Source organism: Oryx dammah, unplaced genomic scaffold (assembly GCF_014754425.2).
Source record: "Oryx dammah isolate SB20612 unplaced genomic scaffold, SCBI_Odam_1.1 HiC_scaffold_14, whole genome shotgun sequence".
NCBI classification, from domain to species: domain Eukaryota; kingdom Metazoa; phylum Chordata; class Mammalia; order Artiodactyla; family Bovidae; genus Oryx; species Oryx dammah.
In genome coordinates, this window is record NW_024070198.1 from 42,791,745 (window position 1) to 42,813,266 (window position 21,522).

General features: G+C 51.9%; 1 protein-coding gene across 2 annotated transcripts in view; it reads left to right on the forward strand.

Annotated features, from left to right (window-relative positions):
- Positions 1-21,522, forward strand: part of LOC120873856 (phospholysine phosphohistidine inorganic pyrophosphate phosphatase) — a 125,674-nt gene that overhangs the window by 79,521 nt on the left and 24,631 nt on the right. Inside the window, exon 7 of one of the 2 annotated variants that reach the window (XM_040254835.1) lies at positions 3,591-6,199. The exons of the other annotated variant lie outside the window; for it this stretch is intronic. Coding sequence (XP_040110769.1) covers positions 3,591-3,612 — 22 coding nt within the window. The 3' untranslated portion in view covers positions 3,613-6,199. Of the gene's footprint in view, positions 1-3,590; positions 6,200-21,522 lie in introns of those variants that run through there. 2 annotated transcript variants of the gene reach the window in all.

The window sequence follows — 21,522 nt, forward strand, 5'->3', positions numbered from 1 at the left end:
AAGCGATGGTGATTCTACCCCCAACAGCAGTAATAAGGTGACTCCTACCCAATACTCTCCATGTGGTCAATGGGGGCCCCATGGGAAGCAATTGTGAGGCATTCCTGTTACTCCCAGCCAGGGTGGAACTCCTCCCGCCTCCGGCCGGCAGTGATTAGCACCCTTCCCACACCTCAGCGTCCACAGAGACCAGGTTGGGAACCTAGACTTCCACCCTATCTGGCAGTAATGCTGCAGCTCTACCTTCTTCACCTGCTGGAGGTGTGTTCCCAAAGAAATCAGCTAAAAAGAGAAGGTTTACATGAAATCCAGAGTCTCATACCCCACATGTCCACAATTGCAATACAAAATCACTTGTCATACCCAGAACCGAGAAAATCTCAACTTGAATGCAAAAAGTCAATCGACAGACACCAGCCATGAGATGACACAGATGTTAGGACAAAGGTTGTTAAAACAGCTACTTTTAAAATGCTTCAACAAGCATATTTGCAAACAAGTGACAAAGTAGAAGAGCTCAACAAAGATGTAGACAGGCTCAGCAAAGAAATGGAAGACGTAAGAAAGGACCAAAGAAAATTTTAGAACTGAAAAGTACAGTAGCCAAAATTAAAAACTCATTGGATGGGCTTGTTCGCTCCTTGGCGGGGGGAACAATGGAAACAATCTGAGAACATGTGGACAGAGAAATAGAGGCCACCCAAAGAGAAAAAACAGATGGAAAAAAGTGAATAGACATTTCATCAAGTAGCAAATAAACTCAAAAAAGATGTTCAATGTGACCAGTCATTAGGGAAATGCAAAAACCCGCCATAGGCTATCACTACATACCTCTCAGAATGGCTGAAATTAAAAATAATGACAACAGCTAGTGCTGACACAGATGCTGAGAGTCTGATCACTCAGACATGGCTGGTGGCAATATAAAATGGTGCAACCAGTTGGGAAAATAGTTCGGCAGGTTTTTAAACATCTAAATGTGTAACTATCAGAAATTTCCTGGCAGTCCAGTGGTTAGGACTCCATGTTTTCACTGCCAAGGCTGCAGGTTCAATCCCTAATTGAGGAACTAAGATCCTGCAGGCTGCACAGCATGGCCAAAAATAAATAAATAAGCATGCAGCTGTCATATGATTTGGCAGTGGCACTCCTGGGTATTTATTACAGAGAAATGAAAACAGATATTCACACAAAAACCTGCCCATGAATGTTCATAGCAGCTTTTCTCCAGCCCCCAAACTAGAAACAACTCAGATGCTCATCAGTGGGTGAACAATTTGACTACATATCCATTTCATAAGAATACTACTCAGCAAGGAAAAGACACTGTTGATGCAGTGAATAATCCTGTCCTGGAAGATTCTGTGCTATCTCATCCCTTGTATATAGCATTATTAAAATAGTCAGTCAGGCTTCTCTGTCCATGGGATTTTCCTGGCGAGAATACTGGAGTGGGTTGCCATTTCCTCCTCCAGGAGATCTTCCTGACCCAGGAATCAAACCCACGTCTCTTGCATCTCCTGCATTGGCAGGCGGATTCTTTACCACTAGCGCCACCTGGGAAGCCCCAGTAAGTTTATAGTGACGTAAAACAGATTAGTGGTTGGCAGGGATTAAGACGTGTGTTGGGTAGGAGGGAGGTGGGTGTGGTTATAAAGGGCAACATGAGGGATCCTGATGGTCATGGAAATCCTGTGTTTTGACTGTAAGAATGTCAATATTTTGGTTTTGATATTATCTTATAGTTTTTGCAAGATTTTATTATTGGGAGAAACCACATGTGAACCTATAGGTATCTCAGAATAAAAGGTTTACTGCAAAAACAATGAAATGATGTGTGTGTGGGGGACCCCTTTGTATGTAGCAACCCAGAAGAATGCCTATGATATAATCTGAAGTGATAGGAGCTGATGACAAAACTTTCTTGTTTCGGAGTGATGACAGTTCTGGAGTAGGCATGCTTGTTGGGGAAACAAGACCGGAAGGCCACGTCCCCAGATACTCATGGTGGTTTGAGTTAGAGTTGAAACCCACCTGTTATCTCCCTGTCTGTCTGAACACTGGTCTCCCTTGGTCCTTCTGGGCTCCCTAGTGGGAGATGGATGAGGAAGGGGGTGGTTGCAATGTAGGGTACTGAGTCTGGGGTGGGTATGTGCATTCTACTTGGAGTTATGGGTAATGTTTTCTTCTTATCTCTGAGTTCCAAACATGTGATATGGCTACATGAACTTTTTATGATGGAAGAGATTATATATTTAAAAAGGAAACCACACGAGCAGAAGCAAAGCATTCTCAGGGAGCTGGTAGTGCGCACTGGGTTATTGAACAGCCATCTGACAGCAGCTCTGAGTTCTAGGGACAGGAGATGGGGGTGAGGGTTAGGGGGTGGCAGGGTGGGCTTTGCTCTGAGCCCTTTACTGCTCCGGCTTCCCCTGCACCTGCCTGATACAGGCGCGTCCCAGAACCGCGGGGCTGCTGGCGGGCCTCACCGACCAGACACACCTGTTCTCCCACAGAGCCATAAAGCCAGAAGGCAGTCTCCGGGCAGCAGGGGGGCGGGGACCGTCCCAGGAACCCACGTCTCGGCTCAGCGGTGCTGTCCTCCCCGAAACATGTCCCCCAACCCGGGTTCTGTGATACTGTGACTTTATAGTAAGAAATGTATATTTGGTCTTCATCTGTTTCTGGAACAGAGCCCCTTAGAACCTTTGGAATTTCCTAAGTGATGAGAGCGCCAGAAGTATCTCATATGCATGACAAACCCCTTTCAGCAGGCTGCTGAGTTTATGTTAATGAGGTGACTTTTGGAAAGCCCCTGAGATGGGGCTGGTTGCCAGGGAAACCCACCCAGTGATTAGAGAGTTGGTACTTTCATTTCCCCACAACACCCCAGCGGAGGGGAGAGGTGCTGGGGGTTGAGGTCAAGTCACCAACTGCCAATGACTTAGTCAATCGTGGCTGCGTGATAAAGACTCTGTAGAAACCCAGGAGGATGGGCTTCTGGAAGCTTCTGAGCAGGTGGAGGTGCTGGGAGAGTCCTACCTTGCTCCGTATCCTTTATAATGTCCTTTAAAATAAACTCACGCACGTGGGTAAATGTTTCTCTGAGTTCTGAGAGCTGCTCTCCTAGCAAATGAATTGACCCAGAGGAGGGGATCATGGGGACCTCTGATTTATAGCAGGTAGATCAGAAACACGGCGGCTCTTGGACCTTGGCCTCTGAAGTTGGGTGGGGAACAGCCTGAGCCCTTGATGCTCTCTCCAGGCGGACAATGTGAGAACTGACTTGGACTGTAGGACCCCCAGCTGGTGGAGGAGAATTTCTTGGTGTCGGAAGCTCCATACCTTCATCACACACGCTCCACTCAGATGAGGGCTTTGGTGGCTCAGACGGTAAAGCATCTGTCTGCGGTGCGGGAGACTCAGGTTCGATCCCTGGGTTGGGAAGATCCCCTGGAGAAGGAAACGGCAGCCCACTCCAATACCCTTGCCTGGAAAATCCCATGGACGGAGGAACCTGGTAGGCAGTCCATGGGGTCACAAAGAGTCAGACATGACTGAGCAGCTTCGCTTTTTCACTTTCTGCTCAGACGTGCACAAACTGCGCCCTAGGGGACAGGCGAGGCCCACCTGAGATGCTCGCGGCTCCCCTGAATGAGCCGGCCCTTCCAGCAGCACTGAGAGGCAAGTGTGAGGGAAGAGGGCATTTTTCCTCCTTTGGAAATAATTTTTGGTTGAGGCAGAGGGTTTTGTTGGTTTGTCCTTGGACCTCGGGTAGGAAGTAAGGTCTAGTCTCTGCCGCATCCTTTACTGAAGTCGGTGAAGAACACAGATGCTGCTGGCTCACAGTGCAGGTCACTGTCCCCAAGAAGTCACTTACAGGTCTTTGCTGACGTGCATTTAGATAAGGGGTGATGGTTTAGTCTGGGGGGAGAAGGACCCGTTGACGTGCGTTTCCAGGTTTTGCACCTCTTTCTAAAAATATTTTTAAATCGAGAGCCACCCACTGAGTCTCCTTTTGACCCAGTGTCCTTAGGAGCAGCGTCTTGAGGGGGCCCAGCGCTCCAAGGCCTGGCCCAGAAGTGAGGCAGCCCCTTGCCTTGCTTCCTGGGTGGCCACCTTCATGCAAGGACTTCAGGGTCTTGTCTGGTGTCTGTTCTCGGCACGTCTGGTTCTGTCAGGCAGGGAGGAAGCCCAGCTCCCACTGTCTCAGTGTGCGGCCGCAGGCCTGGGGGCATCTGGCCTTGCTCAAGGTCACCGGGCAGCAGCTGAAGAGGTTGGCAAACAGAGCCGGGACTGTGGCCGCCAGCTCCCTGCTCCAGCCCAGGGATCGGGTTACAGCGGGTCCAGCCGGTTTGGAAGACCACTGCTGCCCCTCTGCGTTTGTGCGTGGTGGAGAAAATTGGCCTTTGCGCCTTCAGAAACCTGACCAAGCAAAGGCATTGGGGGCCAAGAACCCCTGCTGTCCTCAGAGGGCCTCTAGGTGACTCTGTGTGGCCTGCTCCGCCCCTGGGTTGTCTGCAGAGCCAGGCTTGGCCGCAGGGCCCTGTTTGTTGTGGGCAGTCGCCATGCCACGCTCAGCAGGGGAGGCCCCCAGACAGGTGTTTCCCCAGCCCGCCTGGCCTGGGGAGGGTGGTGGCACCTTCTCCAGTGTCTCTTAGGGGCCCAATCCTGGAGACAGGACTCTCGTTGTATCATATCCCCTCCGCACGCCTGGGTGCCTTCCTGCTAACCCAGAGTCTGGTTAGCATCACTGGGTCCCCAGGACACCACTCTCGGAAGGGGTGTCCTTGCCCCCCCAGGGACACTTTGCTGCTTGTCCCCTGGGGAGGGGCAGTAAGCTGAGAGACCTCGGGTACCGGCCACTGCTCTGGGGCCGCGTTCCTCCAGTTTTCCCCAAACTGACACTAAGCCCTTTGGTGCAGGTGCCGAGAGTTAACTGTAGCTTAAGCCTTTGAAGTGCTGCCCCGCTCCGGGACCTAGCTTGTGAGAGTCAGTCGTGCACGAACTTCTCAGCCCCAGTCAGCCGTGACACGTCTGTAGCTTGAATCAACCAGGCTGGACGTATTGACAATCGGCAACACTACAAACCAGGATTTATCCCTTTACCCCAGCACCTGGAGCCAGTTAACCAGCCCACCTCTATTTTTTGGGGTCCTCTGTGCAGAGTTCATGGAATCCCAGCAGAATCATGGGCAGGTCACCACGAGGCTGTTGGGGGTGAGGGGTGGATGGGCAGCTGAGCTGTTCACCTCAACCATGGATTGCAAGGGTCTGAGGGTCAACAGCAGTGTCTGGGGGACAGTTTGTTTATCTTGCCCCCCCAGCCCTTTCCAGTGGATCTCCCGGGCAGCCTCACTTTGCCTGGAGCAGCGCTGACCTCAGCTACTGCTACCAGCCCTACTCCAGTTCTCAGAGTGAGGGCCCCCAGGCTACACTCTCTTATCCGGCAGATGAACTGACAAGGGAACGGGGAGGGAAAAGGGGAGTTTCCTGGGACCCTTAGAATCTCAGAGCTAGGGCTCCGGTCCTGGTCTCAGAGTCCCAGATAGTGTGGACCCTGCACTTCCACCCTCTGGACACCCCAGCCCTTTGTCACAGTCTCTGCTGGAGTTAGGGTTCTTGGGTCTGTCCCCACAGTGGGCTGGGTCCTGCCTGGGTCAGCCCTGTGACAGAGGCCTGGGCAGAGCCGGAAGTGATACATGTTCCTTAAATGAGAGCAAGTGCACACAGCAGGGAGTGAGCCCATGCTTGTGGGTGACCAGAGGCACCGGTGGTTTCAGATCCCAGCCTAGACACTTGCTGTCCCCTCAGCCTTGGTCTCCTCCACTCGAGAATGGGCATAAATGATACAGTGGAAAACACAAGTACTGCCTGGCTCCTCACACTGCTTTAGTATGTGGTAACTAGTATTATTGTTACTAATGAGAAGGTCCTTTATGGGCTCCTCTGTGGGCAGTTTTGAGTCCTCTAATGTCCCCAGATGGCCACAAAGCAGCACGCTGGCTGACTTAGGACGGTACTGTTGGTTAACATCCCAGATCAGCCTCAGGTGCCCACTCGCCTTACCAGCTGTGGGTTGTAGCCTCCTGTGGTTGAAGGCGTGTCCTTCTCCTGGGTTAGATGTCTGTGTGCACGCCCATGCACATGCGTGCATAGATAACTGTGCACACACACACATGCACTCAGGCACTACATAGTCACATGTGCACACCAGGACAAGCACACACATGCACCACATGTGTGGATACTCATACACACCAGCACATACTTGTGTACACACATGTGCACACACACACACACACAGCCGCTCCCTATGATCAATGGTAACACGTGGTTTCAGTAGCTGTATAGTGTTCTGTTGAGTTGAGTTCAGTCGCTCATTCATGTCCGACTCTTTGTGACCCCATGGACTGCAGCATGCGAGGCCTCCCTGTCCATCACCAACTCCTGGAGTTTATTCAAACTCATGTCCATTGCATCGATTTGCCATTCAAACATCTCATCCTCTGTTGTCCCTTTCTCCTCCCACCTTCAATCTTTCCCAGCATCAGGGTCTTTTCCAATGAGTCAGTTCTTCAAATCAGGTAGCCAAAGTATTTGAGTTTCAACTTCAGCATCAGTCCTTCCAGTGAATATTCAGGACTGATCTCCTTTAGGATGGACTGGTTGGATCTCCTTGCAGTCCAAGGGACTCTCAAAGAGTCTTCTCCAATACCACAGTTCAAAAGCATCAATTATTAGGCGCTCAGCTTTCTTTATAGTCCAACCCTCACATCCATACATGACTACTGGAAAAACCATAGCCTTGACTAGACGGACATTTGTTGACAAAGTAATGTCTCTGCTTTTTACTATGCTGTTTAGGTAATGCTCTGTGGTTCTTCCTAAAATTTCCTTAACTTCTTTGAAAATAACAAAAGGGCATGTGTTATAAGCACACAGCTTGATATATATTCACAGAGTGAAATATATCCAGTAAACACTCCCCCACACCCAGGTCAAGAATCAGGATGTGTCCCGGCCCCAGAAGCCCCCACGTGCCTTCTCCTGTCCCCTCCCTCATCGCTGGGATGACCCCTTTCCAGACTCCCATGTCTTTATGAGATGGACCCATGCAGGGAGTGCTCCCTCGTGTCCTGGCTTCTTCTGCTTGGCACTAACTTTGTGAGATCCTCCCGTGAGAGTGTGTAAGCTGGATCGCCCACTCATTACAGTACAGTTTCTGCTATTTTTTCCCATTGCAATGATGTGGGTACTAGGGGCTGTTAGGAACCGGAATGAGGTGCTGGAACACTGCTACACGTCATGTGCACCCGTGAGACCTATTTCTGCTGGGTGTGTGCTTGGCACTGGGAGCCCCGTGTCTGACACTCTTCATAATCATAGGCAGGTGAGGGGGGACACACCTGCCAGGTGAGAGTCAGGGTTTCCAGAGCACATGGGAACACGGAGCTCAAGGCAGCCTGCGAACACAGCTGGAGCACGTATGCAGCGTGTGTGAGAACTGAACTCCTTCTCACCACTGAATACCATTTCATCACATGAATGTACCATCTATTATTTATCCATTCGTCAAATAATGGACACTGGAGTTGTTTCTACTTTTCAGCTATTGTGAATAGTGCTGCTATGAAATTCCACGTGCAAGTGTTTGGTAAACATGTATTTCCTGTTGTCTTGGATACAACCTACCTAACCCATGGAATTTCTGGGTCAAATGACCCCATGTCAGTTTGAGGAATAAGCAGCCACTTTGAGAGACTGGGTAAGCATACGTCAGGAAGAGATTAAGTGCATTCACTTCCATTCAAGAAACTTAATAAATAACATGATATAACATGAAATAAACGTGAACATTTATATCCTTGGCCCAAACATCCCCCGAGCGTCCCCACACGCCTGGAAGGAAGACCTTGGAAGGTAGAGGGGCCATCGCAGTGTTGATGGTAACACAGTCCAGCTCATCAGGGAGATCAAAGAACTTATGATAAATGCAAGTGTTTTCATGGTTTTTCTGTTGAGTTCACTCCTTGAGCCAGCTCTCATGGGGTGGGCGTTTGGAAGCCATCAGAGTGCTGGAGAGGCAAAGTCTTTGCCACGTGGGCTCGCTTGCTAGTAGGGGAGAGTGGGCGATGGAGCAGGTAACCGGGCAGGTCATATTCTACGTGAGAAGACCAGAGGGGCTGTGGACCACAAGCAGGGTGCCGGGGAGTGAGGTGCCGGGCACCAGGGGTGCAGCGGTAGAGGAGGTCAGAGGGGTCAGGGCTTCTGCTTTTATTCTGCCGGGTGGCCCGTTTCAGGGTGTGCACAGAGGACCAGGGCTGACCTCATGCTTGGAAGGGGTCCCTCTGGCTGCTAGGTTGAGAGATGACAGGGGAGGGGAGGGCAAAAGCAGCACGACCCCTCAGGAGGCCTCTGCAGGAAGTCCACGGAGAGGTGGTGGCCAAATGTACCCAGTAATAGAACCCGCTGTTACGGAAATACTCTGTCCCAATAACGTGGAAACATGTCCACTGGATGCTGCCTCGTCGTCGTGCTGCGGGAAATAATTGTCACTGTTGCAGTTTGACATAGGTCCCCTGGGGCTCTTTTATGTGTATATAAACACATACTTTTTTTTTTTTTACTTTAATGGGATTATACCCTAAGTATAAAGTTCAGTAATCTTGCTTTCCTCCTTAATATGCCCTGGGCGTCTGCTCAGTATGTACGGGGCCACCTTCTCTTTTGCAGCTGCCAGGCGAGTATGACACAGTCGTGCTGTTATATGCCTAATAATTCCCAGAGTCACGGACACTGCTGTTTCTACGTTTTCACTGCTTTGAACAGTCTTGCCGTGAAACTTCTGGGTTGAAGGGTGAGAGGGACGATGTGTAGGGACCGGGGTGAGAGGGGGATGGGAGGCAAGCCAAGCAGAGAGCGTGGGCAGAGATGCGGAGGGTGACCCCGCCAACCTGTCATCTTGGAGAACGAAGGACGGATTCCCAGGTTTTGCCGGCCGAGGCCACACTCTCCTCTCAGCCCTCAGCACTCAGTCATTACCAGAGTTCCTTCTCGGCCTGCTCTCTCTCCTGGTCTAAAGATGCTGCAGGTTGCAGGGTGGCCTGACCGAAGCTACCCACTCTCCTCCTGTCTCCCTGCAGGTGACTGGCCCGGGCCTGTGGCCGCAAACCCCACCAGGAATGCTTCTTTAACCTTGGCCTACATCCGACCCTCCTGAGCTCTGGCATCAGTAACCTTGTGACCTCTGGCCCTTGCCCGTCAGTAGACATCTCCAGCCTGGCAGTTTTCACACAGAGAGCCCTTTGGAAATTTAAGCAGGAACAGAATATTTACATAGCCTTAAACTACCCCTCTCTGAATATTTAAGTTATAGAAGGGAAAATGGGGACTTTACAGTGGACCCCAGTAGACTCAACTTAGCCAAATCATCAGGGCGGTCGTCACCTGCAGTGAGATGGCATGTACCCCTGATGTGGAGCTGAGAATGGAAGCCCTGGGCGCCCTTCCCCGTAAACATGGGAAAACTCAGACGTACCACAGTGAGCAGGGAGCCAAAAGCAAAGACAACAGACGCGATGTACAAATGTTCATAGCGCTGTCCTTCACAGTAGCAGAAAGGCGGAAACAACCCCAACACCCACAGCCGGTGAACGGAGAAACGAAATGTGGTCTTTCTTTACGGTGGAATATTATTCAGCCGCAGAAAGGAAGGCGTTCGTGACACACGTCACAACATGAGTGGACTTTAAAGACTACGCTCAGTGAAATAAGCAGACACAAAAGGACGACTTACTGTATGTCTCCACTTGTGTGAAATATCCAGAAGGGGCACGTTCATAGAGGCAGGAAGTCAAACAGTGGTTGCCAGGGGCTGTTACTGCTTAGCGGGCACAGAGCACCTGTCTGGGGTGTTTTCTGTCTGGTTTTGAACCTGTTGGAGCTTGATAGTGATCATGGCTGCACAGCACTGTGAATGTCGCGAACGCCCCTGGATTGTACCGTTAAAAAAACAGTAGCAAGTTCTACGTTCTATATGTTTTACCGCAATTTAGAAAAATCAGTTATGTAGTACACCAAAACCCACTGATTTCTGCACTTTCAATAAGTGAATGGTATGGCACGTGAGTAGGCTGCTCAGTCATGTCTGACTCTTTGCGACCCCCATGGACTGTATCCCGCCAGGCTCCTCTGTCCACGGGAGTCTCCAGACAAGAACACTGGAGTGGGCTGCCATTTCCTTCTCCAGGGGGTCTTCCGGATCCAGGGATCAAGCCCGTATCTCCTGTGTCTCCTGCACTGATGGGCGGACTCTTTACCACTGGGCCACCTGGGAGGCCTGTTAAAAAACAAATTGAGTGACATGCTACAAAATGGTCCCCGTTCTCCCGGGTGTGTGCCGCGTGGGCCCCTCCCTTCCCCTGCTCAGACGCCACGTGTTAGTCTGCTCAGGCCACACAGACCGGGGCGCTTATGCAACAGACACGTGTCTTCTCGTACTTCTGGAGGCTGGAAGGCCAAGGTTAAAGCGTTGGCCTCTGTGGGGAAAATGATTAAGAAGGTGCCAGCTCTCGGGTCCATCTTTCCCCTGTGTCCCTGATCTGTTCTGCCCACTCCTCTTCCTGCACCAGCTTCCCCTAGACCTGCTGCCAGCATGTCACCTGCTCTGTGTGTTGGGGGGCAGGGGGTCGGGGACAGAGCTGGGCTTCTTCGTCCACACTCCGGCCTCCAAAACCGTCATGTGCGTGGATGAGGGAGTACAGTTCTCCCAGAAGGAGTACGTGTTCCATCCTGTTGATGCTGCAGGCGTGTGAGCAGAAGCTGTGACCTGTCTGGATGGCAGGGCCCTGGGCAGAGCCAGGACTCTGGGCAACCTCCCGGCCCACGGACAGGCTCGCAGCCCCTGGGTGTCTGCGGCAACGCTCAGCCATCAGCGATCCGTGGAGCAGAGGTCTGAGCCAGAGGAAAATGTGGCTCCCAACTGCCCCGTCACTTGCACTTTGTCCGCAGGGCTCAGTCCTGGCTTTCTCAGTCGCTTTGTTCTCCGGACACCCGGGGTTTTGATTATGAGCTGCTGAGGATGACTTCATGCGGAGATTTTATCGCCTAATAGAGTGCACACGTATTTTAGAAAAACAAACCTCGCAGGACAAAAGTAAAACTACAGCTTTCCCAGAAATATGTTTAAAGAAAAAAAAAAAAAAAAACGTTAAGAACCCAGCAGGATGTAAAGTGCTAGTGTGAAGTGTGAGGCAGCAGGGGGATGCTTGGGCTGAGGTGGTGGGCCAACCCCCTCCACAGCCTGTCCCCAGGCAGGCCTGCCAGGAACGTGGGCACAGGGCCCCCTGCACAGGCACACACAAACCTTCCTCCTCCCTGAGTGAGCAGGGCTGGAGGACCAGGGAGAGCCTCTCCGGAGGGGGCGCCAGTGCAAGGCCTGATCCAGATGGGGCGCCTAGCTAGTGTCTGTGCTGTCCAGGGGGAGCGCTGCCGCCAACCCTCCTTGCACAGCCGACGATCCCCCAGGCCCTGCCTCCCACCCGCGCCCCATCTGGCCTGTGCCCCAGGTGAGCTGCTGAACACCAGGCCAAGGCAGAGCCTCCATCTGCCAGTGTCCAGGTGACTGTTTACCATCCCGAGCCCTCAGGTGCGTGTCCGCCCGCCCAGCAGCCTCTAGGGGAGACAGAGCAGGCGCTGTTCTTTGCGTTGTCACGACTGGGAAATGGAATAAGAATAACAGTGGTGCTTGCTGTCGGTAGGCCTGATGCTGCCGGGAAGTTGGAAGCATTGTCACCCCCACTTTACAGTAGGCGGGATCAAGGCCCAGAGAGGTGCCAGCCTGTCCAGTGTGGCTGACCAGGAGATGAACCCAAGTAAGCCTGGCTGCCCTGGCCCCCAGGGTGGGAGTGGGCGCCCCGAGGCCCAAGGCCAGGGTGTCACCAGGCTCTAGCCAGCCGGAGACAGCTGGCCCCAGCACCCCCCAGCCTCCTGGGCCTGAAGGGGGGCCCTCCCACGCAGCCTACCCACGTGGCCTCGTCCTCCAGCTAACCTTGTCTCCAGAGCAAGGCGTGCCCTGGAATGAGCGCACCGGAAATTTTATTGATCCCAAGAAAGAAACTTAATTAGGTTCATAAGCTGTCACTCTTGACACTCTCCAGAGGCCCGCCTCTGGTTTCCAGGGCCCCAGGGAACCCGAGGCCCCGAGGCAGGTTTGCCTGTGCCCTCCCCTCTTCAGGCGATGCCAGGTGGCCTTCAAACCCTGCCTGGCCCTGCCTTGCCCACTGTGGAACCTGGTGCCGGAGTCACCTCTCTCCCTCCCTCACGGTGAGGCCGTGATGGGCTCTGCCCCACCTCATACACGCATACACACATGCCCATGCACACACATGTACACACCGGCACCCATGCCTCCATACACATGCACACAGGTGCCCACATACAGGCGTGCACAGGCACACACCCACACACAGGTACACCCTGCAATGCACACATGCCCACACACCTCCACACACACGTACACACGCACATGCATGCACCTGCACATGTGCCCACACGCCTCCACACACATGCACACAGGTGTCCCCGCATACAGGCACGCACATGCACACAGCCACACATGTACATACCCTGCAATGTACGCACGCCTCCACACACATGCACACAGGTGCCCCACATACAGGCACAACCACGCACACACCCACACATGCACACACATGTCCACACATATGTATACACCCCACATGCACACATGCCCACACACTTCCATACACATGTGCATACATGCCCCCACACACACCTGCACACATGCCCACACACGTATGTGCCCCCACACGTGCACTGCTACCCACACACACATACTCGCCTTCACCCCTATCCATCTTCTCAGCCGTCAGCACTTCCTGTCTCATGGCCCACTCTGGCTGTGAGTAACTGCTCTAGCCCCCGTGATCGCCCGCTCGTGTGTGTCTGCCCCCGAGGCCTGAGCTCCGGAGATGGGGCCATGCCATCATGGCCCCTGGGCCCCCAGCATCGGTCCAGCCAGGGACACGACCGAGCGGGTGGCAGTGCCCCAGGAACCAGTGGATCAGGCTGCTGTCTCTGCCCCGGCGCTGTTGCTGGATGGAGCCTGCCCTGGGTGCCCGTGTGGGCGCAGCTGAGGGGCCTGGAGGCCTTACTCCAGCAGCCCTCGCCCAGCCCCCTGGCCCCAGGCCTCCAGGCAGGAACTGATTGACAGACACACCAGACCACTCTACCTCCCATGGCCTTGTGTCCAGGAACATTGCTCTTCCAGGCCCCCTGGATGTGCTACCCGCAGGAAGCCTCCACAGACCCCTCCCCGCCGCCCTCTGCCTGGTTCCTGGGGCACATCTCCACATGGGGCTCCTGGCTGCAGGGGGCCAAGGGCCTCACCCATATCCTGCCAGGCCCTCTCCCAACGGGCGAGCCGAAGGCATGGCCTGGGGTTCCGGGGGGCTGAGGAGTTGGCAGGACGGTGTCAAACCCGGAATGTGGTCAGGAAGGACATTCCTGTGTCCTACTTGTGAACTGTATCGAGGTGCCAAGCGGGACACAGGCCCCAGGGGACCCAGACACAGCCACTGGTCACGGGCAGCTCACGCTCTGCTGTGTGTGAAAGTGCAGGTCTGAGCAACGCCTAGAGAGCTGGGCCCCTGCCCTGCCGCCCTAGTGCCCCCGCTGCCCACTCCATCCGGGCAGCCTGGCCGCCAGGGCCACCCACTCCTGGCTCACACACTTAGGTTTTGGCCTTTGGAAAAAAGAGTTCTTTGCATCACTTATTTTCAGTCCCACCCATGTCTGGCTGCTCTGAGGCCCCAGTAGGGGCCAGAGGGATTTCTAGGAAAGGGGATCACGTGGAAAAGGAGCCGTGGGCAAGTCATCTGGGCCAAGCTGGACCACTTTAGGCTAGCACGCTGACGGCCTCAGCACATCTCCCCAAGTGTCCCGACTGTCAGGCATGTCTCTCCCGGAGGCCCGAAGTGAGGAGACAGGCGCAGTGACTGGCAGAGAAGGGCGGGGTAGCCCGCATCCCCTAACCCAGGCTGGACCACAGAACCCTTCTTTCCAGGGGCATCTCTCACACTGGGGTATGGGGTACCCTCTGCCTTCCCGTGCTAGGCAGGCCGCCGCCACCGTGGAGCTGGCGAGCATGATCCCCCCCACCTCCCGATGGAAAGAATCAGCCAGTGGAAAGCTACAAGAACCCCCAGCACCAAGCTCCTAACAGTTCCCCTCAACTGCATTCACACAGCATGGCACCGGCGGGGAAAATCGCACATAGGACCTATTTACTTAGAGGCCTGGCCAGCCTCTGGAAATGAGCGTTTCGAGTTGGCCAGGAAAGAGGCTGGAGTTACGTGGGAGCCTTTCAATGTATGGCTGTCCCACAATTCGTATTCCAGGCTCCCGTTGATGGACGTGTAGATGGTTTCCAGTGTTTTTCACGATTATAAATCACGCTGTGGTGAGCCGAGTTGGCGCGCCTCCTGTGGAAATGGGCTAGGCTTTCTTCAGAACAGTCTCCTCCGCCCTGCGTTTGCAGGGTAGTAAGCATCGCCTTGGAGAGCTTGTTAAATATACATATTACCAGGTCTGTCCCTTGGCGGGTCTGAGTTTTTAAGGCCCAGGAATCTTTTCTTTCTTTCAGCCGGACTGCAGTGATTCCTGTTATCGGGCAGTTTAGTCCCAAAGCAGAACTGACTCAGGAAGCACGGGCCACAGTTACTAATTAGATATACCGATCCCCCGAAAGGGGCATGCCCAATTCCGGGCCCTCCCGCAGTGGAAAAGAACCCCGTTTCTCCACGTTCTTGCCAATTCTCCATACTGTGAGGTTCTGTTTTGTTTTTTTAGAAAAACTTTTCCAACTCGAGGAGGGTGTAGTAATACCTTATTTTAATGTAATTTGCGCTCCCTGTACTTTTTGGTGTGGTTGAGCACTTTTCCAGTGTTTAATGACCATTCGAGTTCCCTTTCTGTGAATTACCCTTCATGTCCTTTGTGTGCTTCACCGTGGAATGCTTGGCTTTTAAAAAGTCAGTTTGTAATCACCTTCCACACGTTCTGCTCCTTTATCAGTTATCTGTATTGCAAACATTTATGTCTAGTTTGTTTTGTCTTTTCACCTTGCTTATGGTGTCTTGTTGACCAAGTATGAAACGGAATTATAATCGGATTTCTTAATTGGAGCCATTTTCATTTTCTTATGGTTTGTGCATTTTATGGTTTGTGTATCTTGTGTAAGACATCCTCCCATTCCCAATCAGAAAACCAGTCTTCTACATTTTTCTCCAGAGGTTTTTTTAAAGTTTTGTTTTGCACGTTCAGATTCTAAATATGCTTGAATTGGCTGTGTATGCAGTGTGAGGTGGGAGATTTCGCTTAATTTTCTATGTGGACAGCCAGCTGTTCCAGAACCTTCTTTTCATAGGCCACCCTTTCCTCAGTGACTTGTAACGACACTTCTGTCTTATGTCAGCTTTCCATATTTGCTTTCATCATTCTCTTTGAAGGTGGTTTTCGGTGTTGTGGTTGTATTTTCTTTCCTTTAGGCTATATCACACGGCTTGTGGGATACAGACCCTGCACTATTCTGCACTGAGAGCACAGAGTCTCAACCACTGGATCGCCAAGGAAGTCCCCTATATAGGGCTTTTAAAAGATAGCTGTACTGAGAGACTTCCCTGACGGTCCAGTGGTTAAGCCTCCACGCTTCCACTGCAGGGGGGCACAGGGTTCGATACCTGGCCGGGAAACTAAGATCCCACAAGTTGCGTGATGTGGCTAAAAACTTTAAAAAATAAAAATAAAAACAGCTATATTGAGATATAATCCACAACCATGCAGTTCACCCGTTTAAAGTGCACAGTTCAGTGATGTTAGTGTATTCACACACCAGCATCGTCAGTCAGTGTAAGAGCCTGTGCGTATGCTCTGAAAGAGACCAGGTACCACCCTCGCCATCAGCTGTGTGCCTGCTCAGTCGCTCAGCCGTGTCCACCTCTGCGACTCCATGGACAGCCAGGCTCCTCTGTCCATGGGATTCTCCAGGCAAGAATACTAGAGTGGGTAGCCATTTCTTTCTCCAGGGGGTCTTCCTGACCCAGGGATCAAACCCACGTCTCCTGCATTCGTTGGCAGACTGTTTTCCAAAGCAGCTGCACCATTTTACATTCTCACCAGCATCAGTGAGCACTGATTACTTCGCATCCCTGCCTACACTTGTTATTCTCAACTTTTAGACTCTGGCCATCTCAGTGGGTAGTAAAGTGGTACCATCCTTGTTTTCATTTGCAGTTCCCTGATGACTGATAATGTCAGGCATCTCATCATGCTCTTATTGGCCATTCATGTATCTTCCTTGGAAAAATATCTATCATCCCTGTTGCCGTATTTAAATTGGGTTGTCCTTTCATCGGGCTTACCTGGTGGCTCAGTTGGTAAAGAATCCACCTGCAATGCAGGAGACCCTGGTTCGGTTCCTGGGTTGGGAAGATCCCTGGAGAAGGGATAGGCTACCCCCTCCAGTATTCTTGGCTTCCCTTGTGGCTCAGCTGGTAAAGAATCTGCTTGCAATGTGGGATATTTTAGAGCATAGGTCCTTATCAAATATACAATTTACAAATATTTTCTCTCATTCTCTGGTTGTCTTTGCATTTTCTTGATGATGTCCTTTGAAGCACAAAAGTTTTTAAAAGTCTAAATTCTCTATTTTTTCTTCTGCTGCTCCTGATTTTTGTGTCATATCTAAGAATGATTTGGCAAATCTGAGGCCATGAGGATGTACCCTTGTGTTTTCTGCTAGAAGTTTTTTTTTTTTTTTTTAGCTCTTACATTTAGATCTTTGAGCCATTTTGAGTTCATTTTTGCCTGTGATGTGAGATAAGGGTACAACTTTTATTCTTTTGCGTGTGGCTATCCAGTCATTCCAGCACTATTTGTTGAAAAGATTATTCTTTCCCCTTTAAATGGTCTTGGCCCCCTGTTGAAAATCAGTTAACCTTCACACACAGTTTTATTTCTGGACTCTCCGTTCTATTTCATTGAGCTGTGTGCCCTTTCTCGTACCACACTGACTTTTTACGGTTGCCCTGTGGTACGTCTTGAGAAAGGGAAGTGCGAATCCTATTTTGTTCTCTTTCTCAAGATTGTTTTTGGCTATTACAGGTCTTTTGCAATTCTGCATGAATTTCAGAATCAACTCATCAGTTTCTCCAAAGAAGTCAACCGGGGTCTGACAGGGATTGCATTGAGTCTGTAGTTCTGGGGACTTTACCGTCTTCACCGTGTTGAGTCTTCCATCCCATGAACATGGGATCTTTTTTCATTCACTTATAGCTTTAATTTCCTCCCCGATGTTTCGCAGCTTTCAGAGTGTACGCTTCCATTTGCTGTTACATTTACTCCTCTAAGTATTTTATTCTTTTCGCCACTATTGTAATTGAACTTGCATTCTGGTCAGACGTGTGTTTTTTAAAATACTTATTTGTTTGGCTGCATCAGGCCTTAGTCTCTGTATGTAGGATCTTCACTTCCGCTCTTGGGCTCTCTCGTTGTGGCTCACAGGCTTAGTTGCCCCGGGGCACGTGAGATCTTAATTCCCTGACCAGGGATCAAACCCTCGTCCCCTGCATTGCAAGGCGGATTCTTAACCCGTGTATGACCAGGGAAGTCCCTCGATGTGTTATTCAGCAAGCGTTTTGGAGTAAATTTTTCTCAAGCGGAAGGCTAACAAACTGAAGGTCCCAGGTAGTGCGGCAGGCCCGTCCCTGCCCCGCCGCTCGCCTGGCCCCGCAGCTGCTCCACATGTCGTGGGTGGGTCTCCGTCTTGTTTCCTTTCTGTCTAAATGAGATGCAGGAGGTGGTGGGTGATGGGCTGGGAATCACTGAGCTTAATGAGTCCTCCCTCTAGAGGTGGGGCTGATGGAAAGAGAGGCCTGACATGTTCCTTCAGAGTTCCGTCTGTCCTGGCAGGGGAGTAGAAGGTCAAGGGAGATCGCCCTCACCCTCCCAACCTGACCCAGTGTGGATGGTGGTCAGCGACAAATGTGAATGAGACAGGCCCCCTGCCTTGAAGGCTCTCCCAGGTTTGTGAGGAAGAGAGACATGGTCTCAAAACAGAATGGAAAGTCTGGCTCAGGGACACTGCTTTGCCAAGGGCTGAGTTTCCCTGGGCTTCTCTGGTGGCTCAGATGGTAAGGAATCTGCCTGAAATGCAGGAGACCCTGGTTCAATCCCTGGGTCAGGAAGATCCCCCGGAGAATTACATGGCTACCCACTCCAGTACTCTTGGGCTTCCCTTGTGGCTCAGCTGGTAAAGAATCTGCCTGCAATGTGGAAGACCTGGGTTCAACCCCTGAGTTGGGAACATCCTCTGGAGAAGGGAAAGGCTACCCACTCCAGTATTCTTGCCTGGAAAATCCCATGGAGAGAGGAGCCTGGTAGGCTAGAGTCTATGTGGTGGTCACACAGACTCGGACATGACTGAGCAAGTAACACTTTCATTTTCATGCTGAGGGCCGAGTTTGCCTAGTGAAGAGCACAGCCAGAAATGTCTGCAAAAGTCCGGGAAGGCTTCTTGGAGGAGGTGACGTTTGATCTGAATCTCAAAAAGGGCAGATTCTCTGGCAGGCAATGAGGATAAGGCTTTCCAGCAGAGGAAATGGTCTGCACAGAGGCCCACAGACGGGAAAGAGGCCGCAGCTCTCCTATGGTCCTCCGCCTTGCTAATATAAAATTAAACGACTCAAAAAATGTTATAAACTACAGGGTTTCTCATCTCAAAAAACCTTGCCTGGATGAATAGTCATGAAGTTTTACTGTCATTATCTTAGTAATTGCCCTACCATGCAGGCTTAGTTATAGATGAGCATATAAATCATTATCTCATGGAATTGTTTTAAACGATGAGGAATTTGGGGGATTAACAAGTTCAAGCTAGTTGCTTACATGTGACAACTAGCTCTTCGGTGGTGGGAGAAAGCCCTGATTAGCAGTGCTTGCCACTTCCCATAGTGTAAATACTTCCATCACAGCTGATTTTGAGCCATGTCAAGGCTGTATATTGTCACCCTGCTTATTTAACTTCTTTGCAGAGTGCATCATGAGAAATTCTGGGCTGGAAGAAGCCCAAGCTGGAATCAAGATTGCTGGGAGAAATATCAATAACCTCAGACATGCAGATGACACCACCCTTATGGCAGAAAGTGAAGAGGAACTAAAAAGTCTCTTGATGAAAGTGAAAGAGGAGAGTGAAAAAGTTGGCTTAAAGCTCAACATTCAAAAAACAAAGATCATGGCATCTGGTCCCATCACTTCATGGGAAATAGATGGGGAAACAGTGTCAGACTTAATTTTGGGGGGTTCCAAAATCATTGTAGACGGTGACTGCAGCCATGAAATTAAAAGACGCTTACTCCTTGGAAGGAAAGTTATCACCAACCTAGAGAGCATATTGAAAAGCTGAGACATTACTTTGCCAACAAAGGTCTGTCTAGTCAAGGCTATGGTTTTTCCATTGGTCATGTGTGGATGAGAGTTGGACTGTGAAGAAAGCTGAGTGCCGAAGAGTTGATGCTTTTGAACTGTGGTGTTGGCAAAGACTCTTGAGAGTCCCTGGACTGCAAGGAGATCCAACCAGGCCATCCTAAAGATCAGTCCTGGGTGTTCATTGGAAGGACTGATGCTGAAGCTGAAACTCCAATACTTTGGCCACCTGATGCGAAGAATTGACTCATTGGAAAAGACCCTGATGCTGGGAGGGATTGGGGGCAGGAGGAGAAGGGGACGACAGAGGATGAGTTGGCTGGATGGCATCACTGACTCGATGGAGGCGAGTCTGAATGAACTCCGGGAGTTGGTGATGGACAGGGAGGCCTGGCATGCTGTAATTCATGTGGTCACGGAGAGTCGGACACGACTGAGCGACTGAGCTGAACTGAATGTGATGTCACTGAATGTGGAGTTGGAAAGACACGTGCGGGTCCATACAGACCCGAGCAGCACACGGTTGTGTGCAGCCCACTTAACTAATGTTCTCTTAAAGAAAATGCGGTCCCACGACTCCCTCTGGGGTGAAACTGCTGTCAGCAATGGAGACATAGCTGATTGAATTCCCAGCGTGCCGCGTTGATGTAGCATGGGAAAAAGAATAGATGATGGGTGGGCGGGGCTTATGCAGTGAGGAGACTGTGTGTAAACTTTGCACAGCACAGAGCAGCCAGTGGTGAATGGAGCAGAGGAGTTCTGGGGGAGCAGTGGAGAAGGGAAGAGAGAAGGGCTAAGGATCCCCAGCGCTCTAAGACACACTGCCTACTAGGAGGCTGCGAGGCTCTGACTCCTGCACCATCCAAGTCTGGAAAAACAGCCACACACCTTTGCCCCTGACCTCTGACCCTGGTCCCATGCACGGCGCCCCCGAAGCGGCCCCCTCCGTGCCTTGGCGGCTTTATGCAGGTGCCCAGGCAGCCCTCGCCCTGTCCTTCCTTCCTGCGTTCAAGCCACCGGGGTGGGGAGATAGGTCCAGAGTGTGTGGGAGCCGGGGCGGGGTCAGGGCCCCAGGCGGCAGGACATGGACCCCCACAGAAGAGTGAGGCTCCCACAACTCAGCGCATCATGGCAGGGGGATTCCTCCCCCCGCTCCCCGCCGGGGACACCCCTCACCTGTCATTTTGGCCAAAACCATCTTCTTTCACACGCGCTCCCATAATTTCATGTCTGCTCCCAATTCGATCTGAATATTTGTGTCCCCCTACTGACCAGTCTCTTCCCCATCCCGCGCTTCAAGCCTGATGCCAGGTGACCCTGATGTGTCACAGCCAGCGCCCTGGTCATGCCCCCTGCTGCATGCACGAGATATGCCCCCGCAGCCCCACTGGGCCCTGCTCTACTCCTTCCTCTGCCATCACCTCTGTCCCCCAATTCTGCTTCCAGGGCGCTTGCTCTAGCCGTTTCTTCTCAAGTGGCCAGAACCCATCCTGAGTTAAAAAAAAAAAAACCCTGAGATGATCCAGGGTGTGGCATTGACCTTGCGCAGTCAAAGCCCCGCTGAGCACAAGTGTGGGGTGGGGACGGGGCCCCTGGGCTCTGTAAGGATAGGCACCCCCAACTCACAGGCTGAGCACCAGCAAAGCCGCCCACACCGCCTTCAAGGGGAAGTTCTGCTCCCCACCCTGATCGCCCCGCCCCCCAGCAAGCCACACCCACAAGTGCTCTGCGGGCGGAGCGCTGAATGCTGAGAAAACAGGGACCTCTGGACAGGCCTGTGTTGGGGTTCTGGGCGCGTTCCCAGCCCAGAGGAGCTAGGGACCAGGAGTGTCGGCCAGGGCCTTGCCTCCAGGGTGACCACGGGCCCAGCCGGCCTGAAGCACTACTCTCTAGAGCACAGCACGCTAGACTTCTTAGCTTTTCAAAAAAGAAGTTTTTATAAATATCTGCACAGAAACATCCGTATTGGTGGGTTCTTGCAGGACCCTCCAGGGCAGCAGCTTGCAGGGGTTAACT